General features: G+C 40.7%; 1 protein-coding gene across 1 annotated transcript in view; it reads left to right on the top strand.

The window, feature by feature from the left end:
* Nucleotides 1-15,679, top strand: part of ATG10 (autophagy related 10) — an 88,232-nt gene extending 72,553 nt beyond the window's left edge. Inside the window, exons 6-8 of the mRNA XM_086771187.1 lie at nucleotides 12,374-12,471; nucleotides 12,723-12,842; nucleotides 13,237-15,679. Coding sequence (XP_086627313.1) covers nucleotides 12,374-12,471; nucleotides 12,723-12,842; nucleotides 13,237-13,267 — 249 coding nt within the window. The 3' untranslated portion in view covers nucleotides 13,268-15,679. The remainder of the gene's footprint in view (nucleotides 1-12,373; nucleotides 12,472-12,722; nucleotides 12,843-13,236) is intronic.
* Nucleotides 15,680-23,482: the final 7,803 nt, after the last annotated feature.

A 23,482-nucleotide genomic window follows, 5' to 3' on the forward strand; every position in this document is an offset into this window, starting at 1 on the left:
ACTGCAGAAAAGATAAACCTAATGGTCTTGACTTCTGAGTAGCAACCTCTTCAAATACACTTGCCGTCAAAGTTTATTTCTGCTTTGGTTTGTTCCTGCTCTTCTAAAACCTTGAACAAATTCTTAAATGTGGAAAGTAATTGTTATCTATGTGGGAGTCTATTAAAAGATCCTCCACGCTACTTCAAGTCTTAGCTTAAAGGCTCACCTTAAAATAAGAAGGTGTGGGCTGTTGTTATCAATGCTAGTCAAGTGAGCATTGAAGGTGATTCTGCTGGTTTCCTTCTGCATTGTTCATGCATCTTCAGGTGCAGACTATTCAGCCCTTTTTTAAGTCCTCATCTACTGTGAATAAAGCTGCTTCCGTTCACTAACAGCACTTCTACAAAAAGGGATGAGTTAGCAACTCCATCCCATAATGTACTGATCTTAAGTTTCAGAATAGTAAGTGATAAGGAAATCTCCCGTGTCTATTTTTTTAAGTCACATTTATTTCTGAATTTCATCTGAATTAGGTGTTTTTCTTCTGTCATTTGATACTTAGCTGGTAGTTGTAGTATCATCTAAGTTTTATGTCTATTGTGTCTTATAAAAAGTAGTCAACCAAACCTAAACTACCCAAATAACAGCACAGAACTGCACTATTTCTATATTAATCCAGAGTCTGCTCTTTTTCAATATGTAGTTAAGAATCTGGAAGACGTATTCTTTATAGTACTTCAATAATCATGTCCATTACATCACTTAATTTATAGCAGTGTTAACAGAAAAATCAATAAACATTATTTCTAAAATGTCAGGGATGTTAATGGCATGATTTAAAAAAGGAGAAAGATTCAAAACTCTGAACAGAACACATTGATATACTGTTGTAGAGGCTCATCTTGCTGAAACTGTGATAGGGAGGATTTAAATCATTATGGCTCAGTCATCTTGACAAATGTGTGTAGGTAGCTATTCTTAGACATACAAATCTTCCTTGCCATATTGTGGGATTTTGCTAAGTGGGGGAGGCTGTATACAGTATATCTTAACAGAAGGTTGCTAAGATCACTCTTAAATCATTTTGAGTCGTATCAACAGTTGCTATGCATCCCCTGCTAATATTTTTGGAAAATTATTAGTACAACTTCCTGAGGAAAGGGATTCTTACCGGTATGGATTGGAAAGCTGTTTCACAGGGGTAATCTAAGAATGGGAAGGCAGATATTTATTTCCAACAAAAATTTTCTGTGATGTATTGAACTTCTGTGGTTTGAACCAAGCAGTAGTATTGCACAAGCTAGCAAGTAGGTTTTATTTTAAAACTAAGCATTAATTAATAATTTATAGCTGGCCTACAGTTTAATCATGCTTTTCCCAGGAAGACTTTATAGACATGAACCTAGTCTGACTAATTTCGAAGGAGGAAAGGACCAAATAGTGGACTAATACTAAATGATGTAGAACAAATACAGAGGCTTATATATGTAGAGATAAAAAGCAGTAGGAGGATCCTTGCCAATTGCTGGGGCACAATTCAGGATAGACTTTCAAGTCCTGGTACTATTGTTTCTTGAGTTAATCAGTTATTCTGAAAGAAATAGAAAGATTCAATAATGTTTTCCACACAGCTATGTATTTAATTGAATGAATTACGATGCAATAGTATTGATTTTCTTGATTCTTTTCTACTTCTGTAGAAAAGCTGTCTCCGTGTTACACATTGCTACAGATTACAGATAATTTCTCTAGCAGTGGCTTTGCTTCCGCAGAGCTTCCCAAGCAGAGATTTTGTGGAAGAAGTCCTAGCATGTTCCCTCCCTGCTCTGGCATTTCTCCTTGTAGGCCCGGGTGGGTTGCTCTTCTGTATTCCCCCTGCCATGACCTCTAACAATTCACTACTGGAATAAAGCTGGTTACTGAACATTCCCCCTTATTGAATGCTTTTGGGAAAAATTCTAAAATACACAACAACATTGATTGCACAATATGAAAGAAGTGGATATTGTGTATGACACATTCAGCTCCATTTGAGAGGCAACTGGTGTGGTCACAAGGTGTTGAAAACTTTATAACAACTTTCTTTTTTGTTTTCTGCAGCAAGGGCTTTTGGTCAAACCCCTTCTCAGGGTTTGTTTTTTTTTTTAATTAAAAAAAAAAACATTATAAGAGCCATTTAAATGGTATTTAGGTATCCATGTTAACAGACAGCAATTTATGCCTAAGCACCTGTGCTCTCAAGTTGTGGCAGCAGATGGTATCAGCAGTTCAAAAGCATTTAGACAAATTCATGAGACCACTTGTCCATAAATGGATGCAAAATTACCAGGCAGGAGTCTGTCCTCCATCGTCCTTAATAGAGCAGACATGCGGCAGCGGTAGAAGGGGAGTGAACCACAGAAAGGGGCTAGACTCCTGTTCTCCCAAAATAGCCATTCCAGCTGCCTCTATTGGAAACAGGCTGTGTTGCTAGATGGGCCATTGGTCCAATCCAGCCAGGCTCTTCTTACTTTTTTTAAGGCAGTCTGAGGTTCAAAAAAGATAGTAAACTCATATGAGGAGGTGAATTTGCTCCTTATAGTCAGGCCTGTATACGAAGCTGTATCCAGTCTCCAAGGCTCACAAAACCAGCTGAGAGCCCTTGATGATGAAAGTCAACTGGAGTCCCTTTTTGCCTCCTCTTTTGTTGTATTTCTGATGGCATAGAGCCTGATTCAAGAATAAAGAGACCAGCCAAAACCCCCCTGCAGAGTGGGAGCTGTGGCTCCTATGGAAATGGTGTAAGCTGTAGCTCTTCTGCGCTCTCAGAAGAGAGCTTGGCGTTTCTGTCCTGTGTTGACTGGGACACTGATGTGGTCAGTCTTTTCTAAACTCCGAATACCAGTTTCATCACTTGTGACCAAACTGACTTCTAGGTAATACAAAGTTTGGAGCTTTATATAAAGTCTATCATTAGAAGAATTACCACGAATACTGACAGTCCTAGCGTGTCAGTACAAGAACATGGGATATTCAGTTTCAGTAGTGATTCTAATAGTATTTGGTCTAACCAATGTTATTTCAAATAATAGGTAATATAAAATGCTTTGACTGGAGAAGGAGAGCACAGACATCTGCTGCTGTATGGGAGAGATGAGGAACAAAGAAAGTCTTTCCTTGGCCTGAACTCAAAACGAGGGTTGAGTCACACCTCTGTGGACAAGTCATTGCTTCCTTATATTGATATTGTTAAATTAGTGTTCTACTGCTCTGCTGCAGCAGAAATTCGCTTTCCATTCATTACCCTGTGGTAATTGTCTGTCTCCTGACTGTTACAGCTATCAGTCATACTACCTTCTTGATAAACTGTAAAGAGGAGGTAGGAATATATGCCATCCCGTTTGCTAGTTACAGTATTTCAAACTCAAAAGTCTTACGAAATCTCTCTTCCCAATATCTTTTTGTCCAGGAATTCATGGGATTATAAAACCAACTCTTTTGGGGCACATTTGTCAAATGGCAGTATGGATTTTTTTTTCTTAACTTACCATTTTTTAATCAGCCTAGGAAATCTGTTTCCAGTATCTTTTCCATACTTCCACAGCTTGTTGGATCTTTCAGTTTTGCACCTTAGATGAATCTCTTAACTTAAGAACAGATTTTAAATAGTAATTAATTAAGACTATATGCTACATAACTAAAATGATGACAACTGAATTAATCTTATTTTGGCAAGCATGGAAGAAGAATCATCTGTTTATTTTCTTAGGGAAATGACTGAGATGCCATTTCTTGACAATATAACTATGGTCCTGCCAATTTTAACTGTAAAGTTTTCTTAAAGAATCCTAAATGCAAGTTACATGCCTGTGAGAAGTTTTAGCTTTAAAAATAGTTTTGTCTGAGCATCACCTAGTGCTTTGATTCCTCTTGTTCTTAAAATTAGTAATTCAAACCTTATGCTATATACATATAAAATATCTAAATATCTAAATATATTTAGATACAAATATATAAATATCAACAATGTTGGCTGTTCTAGATTAATGTTGTGCTTGTCCTGTGTTACCTGTTAGGTGTGCCTTTTGAGGATATTGTGTTAGCTATTCAATAACTTTTCAAAAAATAATAAAAATATAAATTGTAAAAAAGGGCCGCCACCCCCTCAAAACTGTAAATATGCTAGAATCAGGCAGATAAACTGATTGGGGCAATGAAATATGAAATAGGTCTTGGTCATCTAGTTATTATATATTGTATATATTGTATTCTGTAGTATCAAGTATTACAACAAGTTAGCTCTCCACAAAAAGTGCATGTGCACATCAGATCTTGCAGCAGTCTTCTCTGTTGTTATCATTGTCCTAGTTATAGACATCACTATATGGAGAATATATTCATCTTTTGAATACACCTAAAATAGGAAGGGCCTGAAAATGTAAAGTAAAATGAAGGAAAACTAATGCTGTAAGCCTGTTTCCATCTGCCACCCTTGGAAACACTTTACTTTTGGCAAAGGCGCTTTGTCTGTGACTTTGTGACTTTCACTGTGCATTGTACGAGAGGAGTAAAGCTGTCTTCACAGATCGTGGATAGAGATATTGTCCCTGTTTTGGATGTGCCCTGATAGTTCTGATAGCTTTAAAAATGGAAAAGCAAGATTGATATTTTTGTGGCATTGAGCTGTAGACAGATTCAGTTGTCACGTTCAGCATAAGCCGCAGCTGTCAAGCTAAGTAGCAGTAAGTTAGGAATATAGAAGGGATGTGTGCATGGAGCATGGTGGTCAGAGCTCTGTCCGAAGGAAAAGATGGTTTTATTGCAAGCTGTAGTCCAGAGGCAGCAGTCAGGCTGTGATCAGCCAGGCTTCGTGGCATTAGCAGGGTTTTAAGATGTCCTTTACAAAAAAGAGCAGTTTGTGGCATGAAGTGTTTGTTTCTTCAGAACCTGCATTTCCACCTTCGTGGCCATGATGGATTTGAAACAGCAGGTAGAAAATGGTAGGTGTGGTTAATCTTACAGAAATTCTGGCTGCGTTAAGAGTCCTCATGTGTTTGTGTTGTAGGATCTGACAAAGCAACTCAGTTTTGCTCAGAAACACTTACCCATTTGATTAGTTGCCTCTTCAGCTTGGATTTCATATGTGATGAAAGAAGGATAGGATCCAGTGTAGTTGGCTGTGTGGGGTTAGTAGTAGTGAAAGTATTAATAAAAACTTGTCACTAAAGTTGGTTGCTATGTCTTTTGAAGTACAGAGGGAGCAGATACATTAAATTGTAAGGGCAATTGCAACTGCTTGTCTGCAAAGAACTTGAGCATAAATCAAAATCCCTCTGCAGCCTTCTCCTCCAAGAAGAGGTTCGGTAATGACAAAAATTTGGTTTTTTTGGTCTAGTTTGCACTTCTTTGCCTCATCAGGGTCCCTTCAAGTTTTCCCTTGCTCAGTACCATTGCAGATTTATTTTGATTGTCTAAGAAAATGCAGGAGAACAGCGGTAGTTGCACTTTCATAGTCATCCTTCAGCCCCCATTACAGACAGAAGTAGGTTGTTTCATCTTCAACGGGCTTAGCAGTGGGAGTGCTTCTCTGGGTTTAACGGCGAAGTTATAGAAACTTTCCTCACTTGTATCAGTAGGATGACTTGGCTTCTGCTTGTAAATTGAAATCAAGGCTACTATAAATATGTCATCTATCCCAGGAAATAAACTATATCCTGTACCCACTAGGATAAATGGCTTTTTAGGAGCTGGCAACTTTTTTTTAGGCTTTTTTTTTGGAGTTGATGGCTATTCTAGCAAGTACATTTCTTTCAACAGCCATTTTACCCTCTCCATTTTTTTTTAAATTATAATTTCTCTGTAACCAATACCAATCCTATCACTCAAACATTATTTTTATGAAATGGCTGCATAAATAGAAATGTTGTGACTTATGTCAGTAGGATGGAGAAGCCCTATACAATTAGTATCCTAACAACAGCTTTATTACTATGATCTATGCCTTCTATCAGGATGATTAAAGTTCCCTGTGTAATTACAGTTCCTTAACGTTGCATCTACAACGTCACAATTCCATAGTAATAGAGTTTCTGTTGTTGTAGTTCCATTATTAGAGGAAAATCTTCTGCGAGAAGAAGGGCAGAGAGAGAGAAGTTTGGAGCATTTTTCTTGTGTCAGCTGTGGCTGTCCTGTTGCCTTTGCAAGCACCGTTACTGGTCTTTGTAAACACGATGTGCATATACTAATCTGGCTTTAGTGCTCAGGCTTAAAGTCTCCCTGGCCCTCATTCATAAAAATGTTACTCACTTTTTACACCCAAACCTGAGCACATGTGTAATTTAATCATAAAGTAATCCCTTTAACGTCAAGTTCAACATAGTTTAACTTCCACATGTGCATAGTTACTGTTCTGGTTGTGGAATCCAAGGTCAATCTGAAGAGCAAAATTTTATTACTTTATTTCTGAATGAGTAGAGTTAGATTTTGTTAACAATTCAGTTATTATTGATGTATATAAAAATAAGGAATGAAAAAGAAGATAAACTGTGAATTCCAGAGCATAAAATATTTACATAATCATAATATTTACATTATCATAATCTTGTGTGAAGGATTTTAACTTAAAAACAGGCATTTATTTCAGTAAGTGTGGTCAAAAATTGGTGAAAAGGGAAGAGCACGCAACTTCTTTATTCATTGCATCACTATTTCAGTATTTCAGTTTCCCTAAATGGAAGAGATTATAGGGAACATGTTTTATTAATCCCACCTTCTTTTTCCGACCTGATGACTGGGATTGTGAACGCTACTGGGAAAATGTCTGAAAAGGGTTGGTCCTAGCTGTGTTGTTTGGTGGTAGTATCCTGCATGAAAGCTTTGACAGTCGTCCATGAATTTATTTTTGCAAAGCAGCATCATGCAGACTGCATCGGGGAAGAGGCAGTTTCAGGCACAAATCCCTTGCACTATCATAAATGGAGAGACCATAAATGTTATGATGGATGCTCGAAGGCAGTTTAATGTAGCACTGGAGAAAATAGAAGCCATTACTACCGGAAGAGCTCCAGTTATGACAGAGAAAATAAATAGTGCTGTTACAAGAGATGTACTGACAACAAAATACCTGCTGGCTGGGGAAGAGAAGAGCAGAGCACAGTACAGATACCTACAGGCAATTGCCCGTTACCTGAAGTAATGCTTATTTTTAATTCAGATCTGACATGGATAGTATTTTCTATACGCACTGCTTGATAAAATGACATAATCCAACCTGACGGAAGTTTTAGACTTAATTATACTTGGACTTAGGAACTACCCAGTCTCTGCCACTGTTCAGATTCGTGTCTTAACATTTCGCTGTGCTATAGGCACTGTGCAGGAGAGGGGATGAAGTTAGTTTTCTGCATCTTAACTCTTGATGACCCTGAGAGGGACAGTCCAGTTCCATCAGTAAATGATGGCAAGACAGGTGAAGGACAGCTGATCAAGCCTTCACATCCTTGATGGACTTTATGGGAAGACACCTTCTTACACCACATAGAAAAAGCTGCCGCTTGGCTGAATTGTTTTTCAGTCCTCTGGGAGCCTGTGGCATTCATTTTTTGTTGTTCTTGTCAAGGGCTTAGGCATACTATCAAGCATAAACCTCAGCGAAAAGGGGTAAGTTCACCAGTTTAACAGCCGAGGCAGCTCAGCACCTGCGCACGGATGGTTATAGTTGCATGGCTAACGAAGAGTAAGCTGTTGGGCTGCCAGCGCTCAGTCACGTTCAATCTTGTGTAGCATTCCTAAAGAAAACTACGTTCATTTTCAAACTACCCAATGAAACTTCTCACGTTTTTCATCCATGTATCTCTTGCAGGGTTTTGTATGGGAGGAGTAGAGCAAACAGCTACAGAAATGAGTACATCCTTACAGATCTTTCTTGAAGTCACCCAGTAAAGAGGTCTTTCTACAGAAAATAAATGAAGCTCAAACATTTTGAGCTTTCAAATTCACTGGAGCTATTGGCAGCCTGTAAAAATTTTATTTCCCATGAAAGCTGGGTCAGACTCAGAGGGATATGCAGATGTATGATGGACTCCAGCATATGGAGCTGAACAGTGTTACGAATCAGCCTCATAGATGGGTAGATACAAGATCGTAGATAAATACAAGAAAGTAATGCTGTTGATTTCAAATAAGCTGTGTGCCCATCTATTACTCTCCAGAAGAGCCATGAGCAACCCGCAAATGAGTTCTTGCTGTACAGTGCCAGTGAGTAATTGTGAGAATTGACTTGAAATTCTTACACGTGACTCTCTAAAATGCATTCCTCCATAACCGATTGGAAAAATACGAATTACAAACTAAAAGTGGGAAGTCTCTTTTATACTATTTAGTGTGGGGTTTTTTTTCATGAAGTCCCAGTAGGACTTTTTTTTCCATGTAAGTGACTCATAGATCAGGCTAGCTGAAGGCTAGTATTGCTGCCTCAATATTTTGCTCAGGATACCTTTCACTGCAGCTGGAATATCGTCATTCCACCAGATGACAGCAGCAGGTAGTAAATATACTCATGAAGCTGATGCAGCACAAACTTTCATTCATTCTCACACTTTTGATAGTGTTTGAGAAGGACTTGGGGTTCGTTGTGTGGCAGACGCACAGCCCTCTCTCAGGGTATGCCATGAGCAGAAGTGCAAATTTCCTGCTTTTCCTCACTTGAGAGCTGACCTACAGGGACTGCCCTCCTACGGTGACGAGATAAACCACCATCTTCAGTTTCTGGACTCGTCTGCAGTGATTACCAGCAAGGGCACTAATTACTGTGCGAAACCTGACAATTGCATATACAGCCATTGCACAGTGATGAGTTCTAGCTACCGCCAGCCTAGGCCAAATCTGAACTGGTGACCTGGCAGTGAAAAGGCTCTGTAGCCCATTACCAATTCTGAAATCATTCAGGGCTTTGATAACTCTCTCATTTTTATTGGCAGCTCTCCGGTACTTCCTCCTCAGAGCTGCTGTGTCAGTGATTTAACCTTGAGTATACATTAAAGCCTCATGGGGATGCCATTATGTACGGGATTTGAAATTTAGGATTTGACTGAATCAGATCTGATGCTCTCAGAGTGCTTTCCCTTATGCTCAACAGCTCTTCTTCTCTGCCTCAGCCTTTTCCCTTTTTAGAGGCTTCTGCTTAATGGGTGTTGGCTCAGGATTTCTTTTAATCTCTTGTGCTTTTGTGTTTTTCCTATCAGTGTGTGACATATTCCTATCTTACAGGTTTTGAATAAACAGCATGGCATTCTTGTTGTTTCATGCCTTTTATTTAGGGTAAGAAAGATACATGCCACAAGCTCATTGAAAAATTCCGACTTTGGGCGCAGCTGTTTTGCGTGACATCATGCCTGTGGACTTTCACTGCTGTTACACAGAAGGATCTGTGTAATAATGAAATTCAGTTTCCTGGATTAGGGGTAAACAAATAAGGGACAGTGCTCAGTTTTCAGAAATACCCTGCTAAATGGAAACCTCTTCCCGAATGCGCAGGCGTGCAGCTTTAGTGCACATGCCATTCTGAGGGCCCAGCCACGGAGCAGTGCGAGTTTAAACCAACCCCTGGGTCCTTTGCTGCCATTCAAAATTCTGTGGATTATAGTGAGATTTACACCACCCTGGCACAGCTGCTATTTCAGGAACTGTATGAAGCAACCGTTGATGATTTGAAGAACGAAGAGACAAGCTAGGAAGAGGGTTTGACCAAGACCAAGTGTCGTCAGAGCCTTCCTATCAACCCAGAAGCTCATGGCTGGGTCCTGTGGCAAAAACCTCGCTGTTTACATCTCCTGGACCTGGAGGGGAAGAAAGAGCCTTTCCACCCGTTCAAGAAGAATGGAGGAGAGATTGCAGTGAGTTCGGAGTGTGCGTGGATTTCACCTCTATCACGTGGCCATAAGTCACAGATTGCCAAAGGTGGTGGGACCAAGGATGTTACCCTTTTGGAAAACTGAATAGCAATGCGCTCTGCCTTTTCATACAGACAGCTCATTGTTAGGGCTTGGGAATTTTTGTAGTGCCGCTCTGTTGTGTTGTAAGTAGAGGAAGGACTAAAAGGAGAAAGATGTAGAATGTAAAGTTAATAAGCTATTTAAAAAAAAATCAAGTCCAGTCTCCATTTGTCACTCACTGGTGCTTTGCTAAAGCAAGAAGTGCAGGATATAATCAAGTACCAGGTGACAGGGTGGTTGGGAATGACTTCAGGCTGAATATTCAGCTTTGGGAATTATCTCTATGCCTTTTTTCAGAGTGCTAAGTTACTTAAAGCCCAGATTATCTTCTCTGTTATTTTTGGGAGTGGATGCTATCTCTTTATACTCTTTCTTTGTGTAAGGGAGTTGGCTGAAATTGCTGCTTAATCTGCTTTTTATTTTTTCTTTGCTTAATAGTTTTGTAAAAATTGTTAACTATCTTTTTTTTTTTGCTATCTTTGAGGAATACCATTGGCACAATCTATGTATTTTCTAGAATTATTTGGAGACCTAAGCTGATTTAAACTAGGAGATAATTAGAGAGGATTTTTAATTCCAACCACTACTTTTTCTGAATGGAAAACAGTATCAGTTCACTTTTACAAACAGCAGATGGTAGCATTCTTGCTCAAGTTATCCGTTTGCACTGCACTATGAAACAAAGGTTTGCGAATATTGGGTTTTTTTTGGTATGCTCTGAACCCTCTGAAAGTTTTAAAAAGTTGTCTGAGACACAAAATGATTGATCCTCATGAGTACGTTTTCAGGATAAGAAACAAGTGCCCTTCAACTGTAAAAGACCCCATTCAATATTTAATAATATGGAAGGTGTCCTATTTGCTGAACATGACAGACCAGGATGTGTTTTTTGTTTCTAGGCAAGGAGTTGGAGAAGAGGTTTTTTACTGTGTAGCAGGAAGACTTACTCTGTGAGCGTCTTCTCTTCTGTTCAGGGAGTTTACTAGATGCTGAGATAAAATGCCGTCACAGATCTAGGGGAGTCTGGTGACAACTGTATCAGCTTGGACAAGGGAAATCTGTGTTGGAGCATAAATTTTGTATTTCTTCTTTTTTTTTGCCATTGAGAAACAAAGCCATCACAAGAAGCACAGCTAAGGAAAAGGCTCTTTACCCAGGATAAAACACCCATCACGTTAATCCTCATAGGTGAGCGGACCAGGATCACACAGCTGAACAGGGAATGCCATGCACAGATGGTGGTCCTGCTGTTTTCTCTGTCATGGTCTATGCCTCTTTCTCCCCCCCCCGCTGCCTTGCGTTGTGCGCGTCTCAGCTCTGGCAGCATCCTGGGCTTACCAACATCTAAACACAGTCTGTGTGGGGCTTGTAAATGGGCTATCGCGGCATTTCATATTTGACATCTTTCTTGTCTGGAATCCCTTTCTAGCCATTCCCTGCTGTGCTGTGCCCCTTATTGCGCGTGGGGATGAGGTAGGATTTGTTTATTTTGGTGCAGAAGCAGTAGCAGTGACCTCCGCAGCATTAAAGGAAAATCACTTCCCTGGGGCACGGTGCTTCAGACAGTCACATACGCTGATCTCGTGGCATCACCCATGTAAGAGCTGGTGAGGTCACTCTTATGGCTTTGCTCTGAGTGCAAGCTTGATTAAGTCAAAACACGTATTCTGTTTGAGTGCCGGCTGGAGATGAAAGTGAACGCTTTATGGAGCGTTGGATTGAGTTTCCGGCAGCTCTGTGTGCAGTGTGAAGTTGTAGAGGAACAGGCAGAGTCTTATCATGTTGCAAGGAGTGTGTCTGACTGCAAACTTAACTGTCACTAAATGATTTTCATTTCTTCCTCAGGACAGTTTTGACTGGGCTTCTTGAAGAAGAACCGTTTTAGGACATTTTTCTGTAGAATAGCCTAAAATGAGGGTCTGCCACCTAGTGGAAGTTAAAGCTACCTTGAGGGCTTGCTCTTCTTCCTTCTCCCCCCCCAGCCACAGGCTCCAAACTGGAGTTTATTTCCCAGCACCAGTTTGAGACGATACAAAGATAGGGAGTCAAGATTCTTAAAGAGCTTTTCCATGGAGCCGATTTGTTTTATGGATTACATTTGATCAGATACTTGTTTACACAGTAGCTTTGCCTACTTGCATTCAGGTAATGCTGAACTTGAGTTACTTTTGAAAACCATTACGTTTTAACTAAAATGGTAGCATAGCCTGGTTGGTGATCTTATTTCTCTTTTAAGGTAGGGGAATATGGTCTCTCATACTAATTTGTTAATGACTTTCAGAAGAGCAGTGTGGGTTAGATTCTGAAATGAGAAAAGTTGCATCAAGGATTCATTGGCCCCTGCTTTGACTTTTTCAATTGCAAATAGTGTCTCTTCTGTTTTCTTCTTGCATAATAAAACAACTGACATTCCCTCTTAGGAGCACCCCTTACTTGGGCAGCCGTATTTCGTTCTGCACCCCTGCCGGACTAATGAATTCATGTCTTCTATACTGACCGGTTCACAGAAACAGAACAGGTGAGAAACAGCGCTGTGCCTCGGCTTTATGTAATGCAGGTAAAGTAAACTAGCCAGTAAATGGAAATGGTCAAAACAACTTCCTTGGACCAAATAGAATAAGATTCTGGATAGTCACCTAAGGGCTGAAAGTTAAAATACATTTGATATAGATAAAGTGAAAGAATAGCCCCATCTGAAGTTGTTTTATGACTGTCAACTGTGTCTGAATATGTTTATGGTGCTTTTCTGTTGTTTTTTTTTCCCCCTAGACACCCAAATTACATTATTTTGTGGCTCAGTACTGTAGGCCCAGTTGTGGGTCTAAATCTGCCCCTGAGTTATGCAAAAATAGCATCTGAGCAGAATACAAATGCTGATTCAGTTGAAAGGTAAGACAAAATGAAATAACTTTTTTCTCTTCTATCCTCCTATGAAATTAGAAAGATCAGATGGATAACTGGCAAAAACATTATCTTCTCCTTTGGAGCTCTTGGTTCAGTTCATTTAGGACTCACCTTTTGGTGCTTCACTTACCTAGCTGCTTTATTGACTTACTTACTTTGCAATGAAAATTTGCACTGTGGGAGATGTGCTTGACACATTTCTGACACCCTTCATGACTGTCAGAAAGTCCCTGATGTCCTGGCGTCTTTCACAGGTGTATAAAAGTGGTTTATGGTGGTCCCTCCAGCACAGGGGTGGTGGTGTGATCTAGCATAACTCTGCTACAATTATTTTAATTTCATCTCTTCTCTTTTTTTCTGTTTTATGTTTCCACTTCAGACCTCTGAGCTGCAAGACAGATGATGGTTAGCTGTGGTAAAGCTACTGCAGACTTTCCTAGGGACGAAATAAAACAAAGGAATCCTTCCCAAGTGGTAAGCAATGCAGTGTGGAAAGATGACTGTTCATGGCCCTTTCTTTGGCAAGAACTTGCCTGGTTACAGTGGAACACCTAAGAGTTGGCTGCAGTTGTGACAAGAACTCTCCAGCACCGCCAAGACGTTGGCCCCTTGAAGTAATTTCCTACCTCTGTTTTACTGTGTTTATGGCCTTAGTAACCCTGCATGCAAATGCACAAGCCTGTGGTGCCTCGCTACAGAATTGAGATGCTGGGTTTGGATCTACTAAACTTACCTACTAATAATAATGTCTACAGAAAACCTGCACCGTCTCTGAGGATATGTACAGCAAAATACTTGTAGGATGTGGTTTAAGCTTGTGCCAGTCAGTGTACGGGCTGCGACTACTTCACCTAGCGACTTCGTCCTCCACCACAGCCTGATGCGTGGACCATCCTCATGTTCCACACCGCACATAGAATATCCTAATCCTCTGTTGAGGATATTTTGTGTACGTCATGCTTCAGGGGACAGACAGGATCTGGTTTGTAGACAGAGTACTTACAGTCTACATCTGAGTAAGCATGTATAGTTCTAGAGTTCAAGGTGCCTCATGCTATCGTATGAGAACATCTGGCTTTTCTGTGCTTCACTGCCTCCAAGGGAAGCTTTGCCATACCCTATGGGAGTTACTGTTGTAGTCAATTAGTATTTCTAATTATACTACTAGTTGTTCACAGGTTTGGTCCCTATCCTGCAATCTTTATGCAAGCCTCCCCTGACAGCTGTTGAATTTTGGGCAAGTAGGAATTGCATAGCAGTGCAATCATTGAAAAACACATTAGAAGTAACTTTCATACAAGTCATCTTGGATTCTTTCCCAGTTGCATTTTATCTGCAGTATAAACCAGACCACATGTCCTGAGCAGTTGAGATGGAATTACAGATTTTACTTTATATGTTCACCAGTATGTCACTTGCATCCAGTGTCCAACGTACACCACATCAGAGCTGAAAATGTGAAATGCACTTGGTTTCAGACTCTGAGGTTTCAGATATTTTGATTGGTTGCATATTTTTAACTTACATCATGTGTTATTGGTGGATTGAAATTCAGTGCAGTCTTTAAAATTCCATTGGTGTAGAATTCTTTTTCCAGCCATTTGGAATTAATAATGAAATGACATAATTTATCCCATTCTGGATCATAACAAACTGAAACGCCATTTTTCCATGTAAGATTTATAAAATATGACTTTCTGTTAATGTACCATGACAGTAGCTACGTTGTCTGTTTTAACACTTTCAGCAACATAAGCTCGATAGTTGCATTCATAGCCCATTTTCAAACTTGCACGGAAGGAAAAGCAAAAACACAGGTAACAGCAGTTTTAAGAGCTGTTAAATGTTCATCCCTGCTCTGTGATCTTCATTTGTGGTACACTGGACGAGAGGAGTAAAAGCCATCAGCCCTCCTCAGCTGATTCTATCAGCTTCTCCTGCCTCTCTCCACATACGGGCACGCTCGTGCTGTGCTGGCTAGCCCCTGGGACCTTTATTCCCTGTATAACTTAGAACTGGCCTCAGGTAGCTTTATTTAAACCAAGGTCTGACTTAGCTCCTGCTCACCTTAGGATCAGGGAAGTGGAAAGGATTGGTGGAGTTGTTCCCTGTAAACTATCAGCACTGACTGCTGCGCTAGCGTATCTGAGGATCAGATATGCTCATTTTCCCAAAGCGTCACAGATGTTACCTGGTACTGCACTGCGGGTTGAATATACAGAAGAATCTCCACTTTTAAACAATAGAAATAACAAAATGGGATCCTGAATACAGAGTGGCTTTGGAATCACTTACACCTGAAATGCTGGTTGTAGTGTTCTCAAATGCTGTTCCTTGATGAAGGAGAAGAAAAGACCTTGGAACAACTTTAAGTATTATTTTCAGTACTAGTTGCTAGACTTTGAGAATATTCAATTGCTAAGATGCTGCTGTGTGTAAAATTTATAAGCATGGTTTCATAGCATTTCTTGGAGACCAGCTCTTCCTGTTTCTGTCTTGGAAGCAAAAACTGCAGTACAACAGTATTACTCACAGCAGGATTTGGCCAGGCTATAGGCAAAACTTCTTACTGCAAGTCTGTGAAGTGTCATTGCTCTACTCAGAATGTCCGCATCCCATCCATGTGACACTGCACATTGGACGATGTAACTTACATGTTGACAAACAGATGTGAAATAAGTCTGGGAGAATATACCCCAGTCACTTTCTCCACTCCATCAGCCTTCCATCGCTCTGTAATCTTCTCTTCTTTTTTTTTGAGAATTACAAGAAAAGTGTAATTTGTATGTCAATAAGAAATAAATGTTTTTCTTTTACATGGAGGAATTCTCAATGGTCATTACTTTCTACCTTAATTTATCACTTGTAAACAAAATTGAGCGTTATTTGGACAGGGCATTGCACATTGTACTAGACTTAATATTTCCTCTGTCAGAGACAACCCTAGGCACTTGTCTAATTGATGGCTGCACACAGCAGGATACTGCTTTGTCAGTGTCCTCACAGTCACACTCTTGACTCCTCGACGTCCTCTCCCAGCAATCACTCTACCTCCTGGATATCTTATAGCCATACATTCACTTGGCTGGACACTCAAGTCGTTCCCAGTTTCCGAAGCTGTCTCTGTTTTGCTTCCTTCCTGCTGATAACGCCCCTCCAAATTCCTCTTCAATGCCTTGACCCTGTTCCCTCAGTTGCTGAGACACGATGATAATGATGGGGAGCATGAAATGGGTAACCAAACTGACAGTTCCCCTGCCCTGCTACAATTCTTAATCTTTTGACACCGTAAACAACGAGGTAACAGAGCAGTGTCATCATTGGGGAACTGAAATTTGTCCAGAATACCACTAGACAAAAGTTCATCTCCGTGAGTACAAATACACTAAGCTTAAGTTGAGAAACAAAAACAGGATAACATAAATATTTGGGATCAAGGAGAGATATAATCCTGTTTAGCTATCTACTTTCTAATGTCTTAAGTGGGAGGTAGGCATCTAATCTCCCATTTACATCTGTGCCTTAATGACTTACAGGATATTTTACACAGAATGTTTATGTACAAAAATCCTTTTTTATTTCAAAATCAAGTTAATTGCAGCACCACTATTTAGCAATTTTATTAGCGAATCCATTGAAGATTCTTAGATCTGAACTTGGGTAGGCTGCAGCCTCCGAAAAAGAAAATTCCCAGTTCCAAACAGTTTTGTAAATTTGCTCAGTCGTTCATCCTTGCTAATCTGGGAAGACATATTGAGGACCATTGCTTCTGGGGACTTTTTAAGAGAAGTGACTCATACCTGCCCTTGGTTACAAGGATCAGCAAGAAAGATGAATTTTATCTGTTCAACTAAGCAAAAAAAAAAAATGCTTTTCTTTGGAATGCAATTGCTACCTACATAATCCCTCATTTGTGTCAGCCTGATCAGGTTAGAATTTAACCCCCATCTGATCTGCCAGAAGGTTTGTAATTGGTTGGTTTTCTTTAAGAAAAGAAACATTCTTTCGGTCACATTGCATGCTTGTTTTCACAACAGTAAATGTTGAACTAGTTAATAAGAGCTGAATATAGTGAAGTTATCTATCAATTCTTGTTGCCACTCCATGATGTTCAGCAAAACTTTTTCAATAACTTTTTTTTTTTTTGCCATTTGCTATCACTATGGTTTAATGAATTTGTTTGGACATCTGTATTTATATTGCATAGCATTTCAGTTCCAGCACAAAGGCAAAATGCTTGCTTATTCTTCAGAACTGTGAAGTTACAACTACGTCCTCCAAAATACTCTCTTCCAGAGAACGGTGTATATATTAGTATCTGCAGATTTTCAGTAACATGTAGGCTTTTAAAAGTGTTTCAGAGAGTTTAGAGCATTTCTTAGCAATAAATTCTTACTGTCTAGAATAAAAAAAATGTGTATCTGCAGTTCATAGCCACAAAACTGCCATGTCAAGTAGCTGCAGCTCTAATTCCCAAATTTAAAAAGCCAGGCTGATACGGAGATGTGCTCGGAGAGCAGCCCTGAAGAGGGTAACCATGTATTGAGCGCTCAGGAGAAATTAGGCAGGTGTCACACATGTTATCTTTATGTCATAGATTTCATTAGAGCCTTAAAAAACACTGCAACCACAAGCAAGCTTTCAGTTCACGACTTGAGAGCCTGTTTTAAATGTCACCTCCTGAAGACGGATTGCAGCTTAGGGCAAGAGAGGAGTTTGCTGCTGTGTTTGTAAAGAAAATGGCTTTACAGAGCCTTGCCTCGAACGCCTTTTTCCTCAAGCCTGTTCGAAAACAACATGTTTTCCTGTAGTATTATTTTTCGGTAATGTTGTTAGTACAGCAGACTGGATGAGGTAGCCCTCTCTTAGGAGATTAGGCTGCGTGCTTTGTGCACTGGTGGGCACAGCAGCCGTGCACCATTCCCTCAGCAGCAGAGCCCAGATGGAGGGAGATGCTATTCAGGTGCTTCCTTTCCCCACCTTTGTCGCTGCCCAGGATTAGGCTATAGATAGAGAAGAATCCCAGTAAGGAGATTTTCAGCAGCAGTCATCTGCATCACTGTGAAAAATCCCCGACGTCTCTTGGAATACATCACCTTAAAATGCAGAAGCTGGTCTTAATGCTGAGTAAGCGCCGCAGTTGATGCCACTCCACTTTCAGGGGCAGGTACAGCCCACAGCAGCGGGAGAACATGGGCTGAGCATAGGTGGAAAAACATTTGGCAAACGGTGGAAATGAACAACTAATCCTTCTTTCCTTTGCACCTGATCTGAATTAAAATCCTGAATGGAATTTTGGTGGATTCCAGCCAGGCCTCACTCCGCCAAGCACTGATTGCTTCTCCAGCGTTTGTAAAGCTCATCCTCCTGCGCCCAGCAGTCAGGTATTGCTAGCTTCATATGATTAGCCAAGTCTTTTAATATTTACACATGCTTTGCTAATGAATTAGAAACATGGACTGCTGTATCTATTGCACAAGTTCACCTCTTCTCTGTGGATTCCCCTCTGTTACAGAGGATTTGCGTTGTATAACACATCGTTTCAACACTTCTTTATTAGGCTTAAAACTCCTCATCACCTGGTGATTAGGTTCAGCTTGGCTCGTCTTCCTTTGGCTTCTTACTACAGCATGTAGATCGCACAAGGCGTTCCTGGGCGCTGACAGGATCCACAGACACATTTGCTAGAAGAATCCTGCTGCCCAAGTGTCGACTAGATGCTTGTAAAACAAATAATAAAATGAAACTCGAAATATACGACTAGCTTTGATAACATCATGCTTTACTTGTTCTGCTCCCAGTTCTGTGTGTCCTCCTGCTCCTGGTAGCTGTTATTATTCCTTCGCGTCAACAGCAGCCTCTCTTCTTTTGCATTGCAAGAAGTTTAAAAAAACAAACAAAACAACCCCCTACCTGTGAAATGTACACATCCTTGATAGAGTAATAAGCACCTGTATTCTTCTCTTCCGTATTTCTGACCTAACAAGATTTCAGGTGAATTTACTCTATAAGCTCTTGTGTGTCTGATGCGTAGCATCTAACCACCATTGAGGTACGCAAAGGCAACAAGGCAGTAAGTAAGTGTCCTGTTTTCCTAACAGGAACTCACTGAATCAGTTAAAAGCTGACTTTACCATTTTGAAGGCTTCCTTTGTTAAGAGTCCACATAAACAATTTTTTTTTTTTTTTTTTTTTGGCTTGCATCTTTTATGTTTCAGCTTTTCCCTTCGTTGTACTGATAGCAACATCTAGTGGCAAGATCCCCTCATGACAATGCCCTACCGTTGGAAACTAGTCTAGCTCCATTTACCTCCGGGTAAATCTTCATCTCCTCTACTGCCAGACTGACTGCAGAATTTGAAAAGAATTTGAACGACGGCGGCTTCGATAGCCCTCTTTGCTGGCTGCAGTAAAATTATTTTTTCCAAAGGAGTATCACTGGCAGCCCTACTAATAATTTTTGCTACTCAAGAAAAGCAGAGAAAAATAACAAAACCAAACGGGCTCAGTTTGCTGTAAGAAAACCAAAGCTGCTGATTTTCTTAGTTGAAGTAATGTGTATCTCCTGTAGAAACTGAGCTGGAATCCTAACGCCAGTAGTTGTGTAGGATAACATTTGCATACATAAGACCATGATTTCTAGATTGAGTGAGCTGGCTGAGCTCGGTCTCTTCCACCAGAAACCACTGTCAGATCTGCAAGATGTGAGTCATTCAGGTTTGCTCACCCAGTAGCTTCCAGTCTTATTGTAGTCAAGGATTACCTAAAAAAATTGGTGGTTTTCTAGCTGTTTTACATGTCATTGTGTCCCTGATTTCTCTCACATGTGTAGCTGCGGTTGGTTTGATGCACATAATTAGTAGATATAACTGTACTGATGGCAGCCAATGCTTTTGAACCCTGGCTCTCTGCTCACAGCACTCTGCTCCTACGTGAAGGCTGGATTTCAGAGACTTTGTAGTAGAATATGTGTGCATCTCAAAAATGTGCTACCTCTGATTACTGCGTATGTATCCCAAGTTTCACAGAAGCATTGGAGCCACAGCAGACGTGATAAGGATGTGACTGGGCTTTCTGGGCATACTATCATGGTTGAAGTTACTGAGCATAAACAGTAGCTTTGATTTCAGTGAAGCTGTAAGAAATACTGGGCAGATGTAGAAGATCCTCAAAATCCATCCGCGTAACATTTTGGGTGAAAAGAGAACACATCCAGAACACGCATATGGTTGCATGAAAGAAAAAAAAAAATTACAAGCCATTAACCCTCCAGTATCCAAGAAAACAGGAGGGCTAGGAAACCAGAAAGCACTGAAAAAAAGATGGCGATGCTGGGTACCCCAGAGAGCCGTGGGGACAGCTGATGGCACAGTTCACCCAACCTCATTACGCTCTGATGTGCTCATTGACTGAAGTGCGCTACAGGTACTGTGCGTTTACACTGCGTCCAAGATTAGTCAAGGAGTTAAAGCCTCACTCGGAAAAGCCTAAAGGGTATTTAAGTCAGGTTCCAACAGAGGAATTCTGGAATCGCAGAGAGCAGCTTTTCCAAAGTTCCTCCAGAGCTGGGAAAGGGCTGCAGCAAAAGCCTTTTTCATTGTGACTGGAGCTACTGCGTTTACAAGGATAAACTCCGGTTCAACATTGCTTCTGGGTCTGAACAAGGATTGGAATCCAAATCTCACAAATTCCCAGATGACTAAACTACAAAATACCCAGTAGCAGAGATTCTCAATCTGTTCTTAAATTTTACCCCATTTTCATATAAATTAATGAATACTAATTGAAGCACGCAGATGAATTGTGATTATGATTCAGCCAAATAAATATTTTGAGGTTTTCTTGCATAAAATAGCTCTAACATAAAACAGAGCACCCAGCGCTCTGCTGTAAGCTTTGTGCAGAATGTACTTTCAGGGGACCAAATTCAAGATAAAATAAATCAGTGCAAGTATCATCAGAACAGAAGATCTGGCAATGATTTAAAGGCTGAGACAGAGGGACATGTTGGCTTCTTGGCCAGTTCTATAATTCTGTATTAGTTCTGGCATCCATGTCTTAAAATGATGTTGAAAAACTGGACAATATATAGAGAAAAACGATTGAAGATATGAACTGATGAAATACTTCAGTTCTTCAAACAGCCTGATTATAGAATGATAGAATCGTAGAATCACAGTGCAGACATTTTTGAAAAGTAAAAAAAAAAAAAAAAATAGAACTACTTAGAAGATTTTTAATCTAGCAAAGAAAGCCAAAAAGCCTTACTCAAAGGCACCTTCCAGTCAGTGACACAGCAGTAAAATGAAAACACCTGGAATGCACTAGAAGAAACAAGGCTCTCCACATCAGGCAGACTTGCCCAAGTCCAACTAGTTAAGACTTTATGTGCACTTAACATGAAAGCAACTGGGTGAAGTTCTATGGGCTGAGCAGGACAGAGATGAGATTAGATAGGAGAAATGGTTTAGTAGTCCCTTCAGAACCCAAACCTGATGAATTGTGTCAGGTGCCATTGCCTGTCTTTGCACTAGAAACTAGAACTGCTGTCACCATTTGAAGACCAGGAATAAATACCATTTTCAACATTTACAGTGACCATTCCGATTTGAGGAAGGCTGTTTTCCAAAATATGCGTTAAAATTCATGCAATTTCTTCTCCCAACTTGCTTGAGGGGTTATTTGATTCCTGATGAATTTAATAGTCCCAGTGAAGCATTAGGGGTTTTTTTTTTGGCCAGATCTAGCAATAAGAAATTTCATTTCGGTTCATATGGGAAATTTTATGACTGACATGATGACATGAAGATAAAATTCCAGCTACACTAGACAGCAGCCTGTTTCTTCTAAAAAAGACTGAGCCTGTAATTAAGTTCTGGATTGTGTAGTATTTATTACAGTTAATACAAACATCTCCCAAACAGTATCTGTGGTCAGCCACTGAATAGACAGGTAAAATCAAGGCAGTCATATAAAGGCTTTGGGAAAAAAATCCCCAAACCCACCAACCATCTAACTTTACACAGTTGCGCGATAGCTGAACTATTCATTGTCCAAAGAACAAGTACAGTTACACTGTGCTCCTGAAAAGCTACTGATCTTCCTTTGTAAAGTGGTATTTTATAAAACTGGAATTACCTCTCTTAAAAAAAAAAAAAAAAAAAAAAATTGAATGACTAGCAAAAGCTCACAGTAGATCTAACAGAGATACAAGACCCAATCTTGCTGCCTGACTGACCTTTTCATCTTAACAGTTACATTCCAACTGCAAATGCTGTACTAACATTAATAAGAAATACCCACTTCAGACCAGAGGAAAACAAGGAGATGTAACTTTACAGGAAGATGTGGCAGTAATCTTGTCACTCCCCCAACCCCTTCCACTGCAGAAGCCATCCCTAATGACACACTGATTGGTGATGATGCAGCTGCCGTAGGATCATGAAGTAGGAGGAGGCCACGAAGATAAGAGGGCTGGAGCACCTCTCCTACGAGGACAGGCTGAGAGAGCTGGGTCTGTTCAGCCTGGAGAAGAGGAGGCTCTGGGGAGACCTTACAGCGGCCTTCCAGTCCCTCAAGGGGGCCTGCAGGAAAGACAGGGAGAAACTCTTCAGCAGGACCTGTTGTGACAGGATGAGGGGTAATGGTTTTAAAGTAGGAGGTAAATTCAAACCAGATATAAGGAAAAGGTTTTTTTATGATAAGAGTGGTGAGGCACTGGCACAGGATGCCCAGAGAGGTGGTGTAAGCCCCATCCCTGGAAACGTTCAAGGCCAGGCTGGATGAGGCTCTGAGCATCCTGATCTGGTGGGGGATGTCCCTGCTCCTTGCAGGGGGGTTGGACTGGATGGGCTTTAAAGATCCCTTCCAACCCAAATCATTCTGTGATTCAGGCTGTGACACCAAAGCAACAGTTAGCCCATTTTCACTTTTGGAGCACACAATACACGTCAGTAGTACTGGACCACGTCTGCTCTCCTCCTCTGTGCTCATGGAGGACTCCAGCCCTCCTAAACTACGTAGGCGACAGAGCAAACACACGACCTTTCCCTTCTGCAACACAGCCTACTTCCTTAGGTCAGAGACCCAATTAAATTGTGTTAGTGTCGTACTTGGACCCAAGCCTCAAAATCTCCACTGTTCTGCGCAACTGACAGAACAGCCCAGAGACTACTGCATGGGGCTTTTCATGACAGCTTTCAGGAGGAAGGGTTTATGAGGGGACAAAGGCCTCAGAGAGCTTGATCAGTCCACCCTGACAGCAGGACAGTCACTTGTCTCGTTATTAAGCTCCAGAAGCCTTCATGAAGGCACTGGCAATCAGAGATGGTCCACAAAGCACTGAACCACCCTTTAATTCTACGAAGTAAACCTCTGAAGTTCCCAGCAGACAGCTCCGTCGCTCCTCACAACACAGAAGGCAGATCTGGAAGGGCAGCACTTCTCAGGCTCACCTGCTAGTTACAAAGATGCTCCGTCCCTCTCCTGTCATTCAACAGCAAAGCGTTTCCTACAGAAGGAAAAGCCAGCTGCCAGCAACAAAAAGACAGCGTGCCCTAACGCCTCTCACGTACGTCGCTTACAGATACACATTAAAAAATCATGGCCCTTAAACAACAAGCACA

Source organism: Chlamydotis macqueenii, chromosome Z, assembly GCF_036417535.1.
Source record: "Chlamydotis macqueenii isolate bChlMac1 chromosome Z, bChlMac1.mat, whole genome shotgun sequence".
NCBI classification, from domain to species: domain Eukaryota; kingdom Metazoa; phylum Chordata; class Aves; order Otidiformes; family Otididae; genus Chlamydotis; species Chlamydotis macqueenii.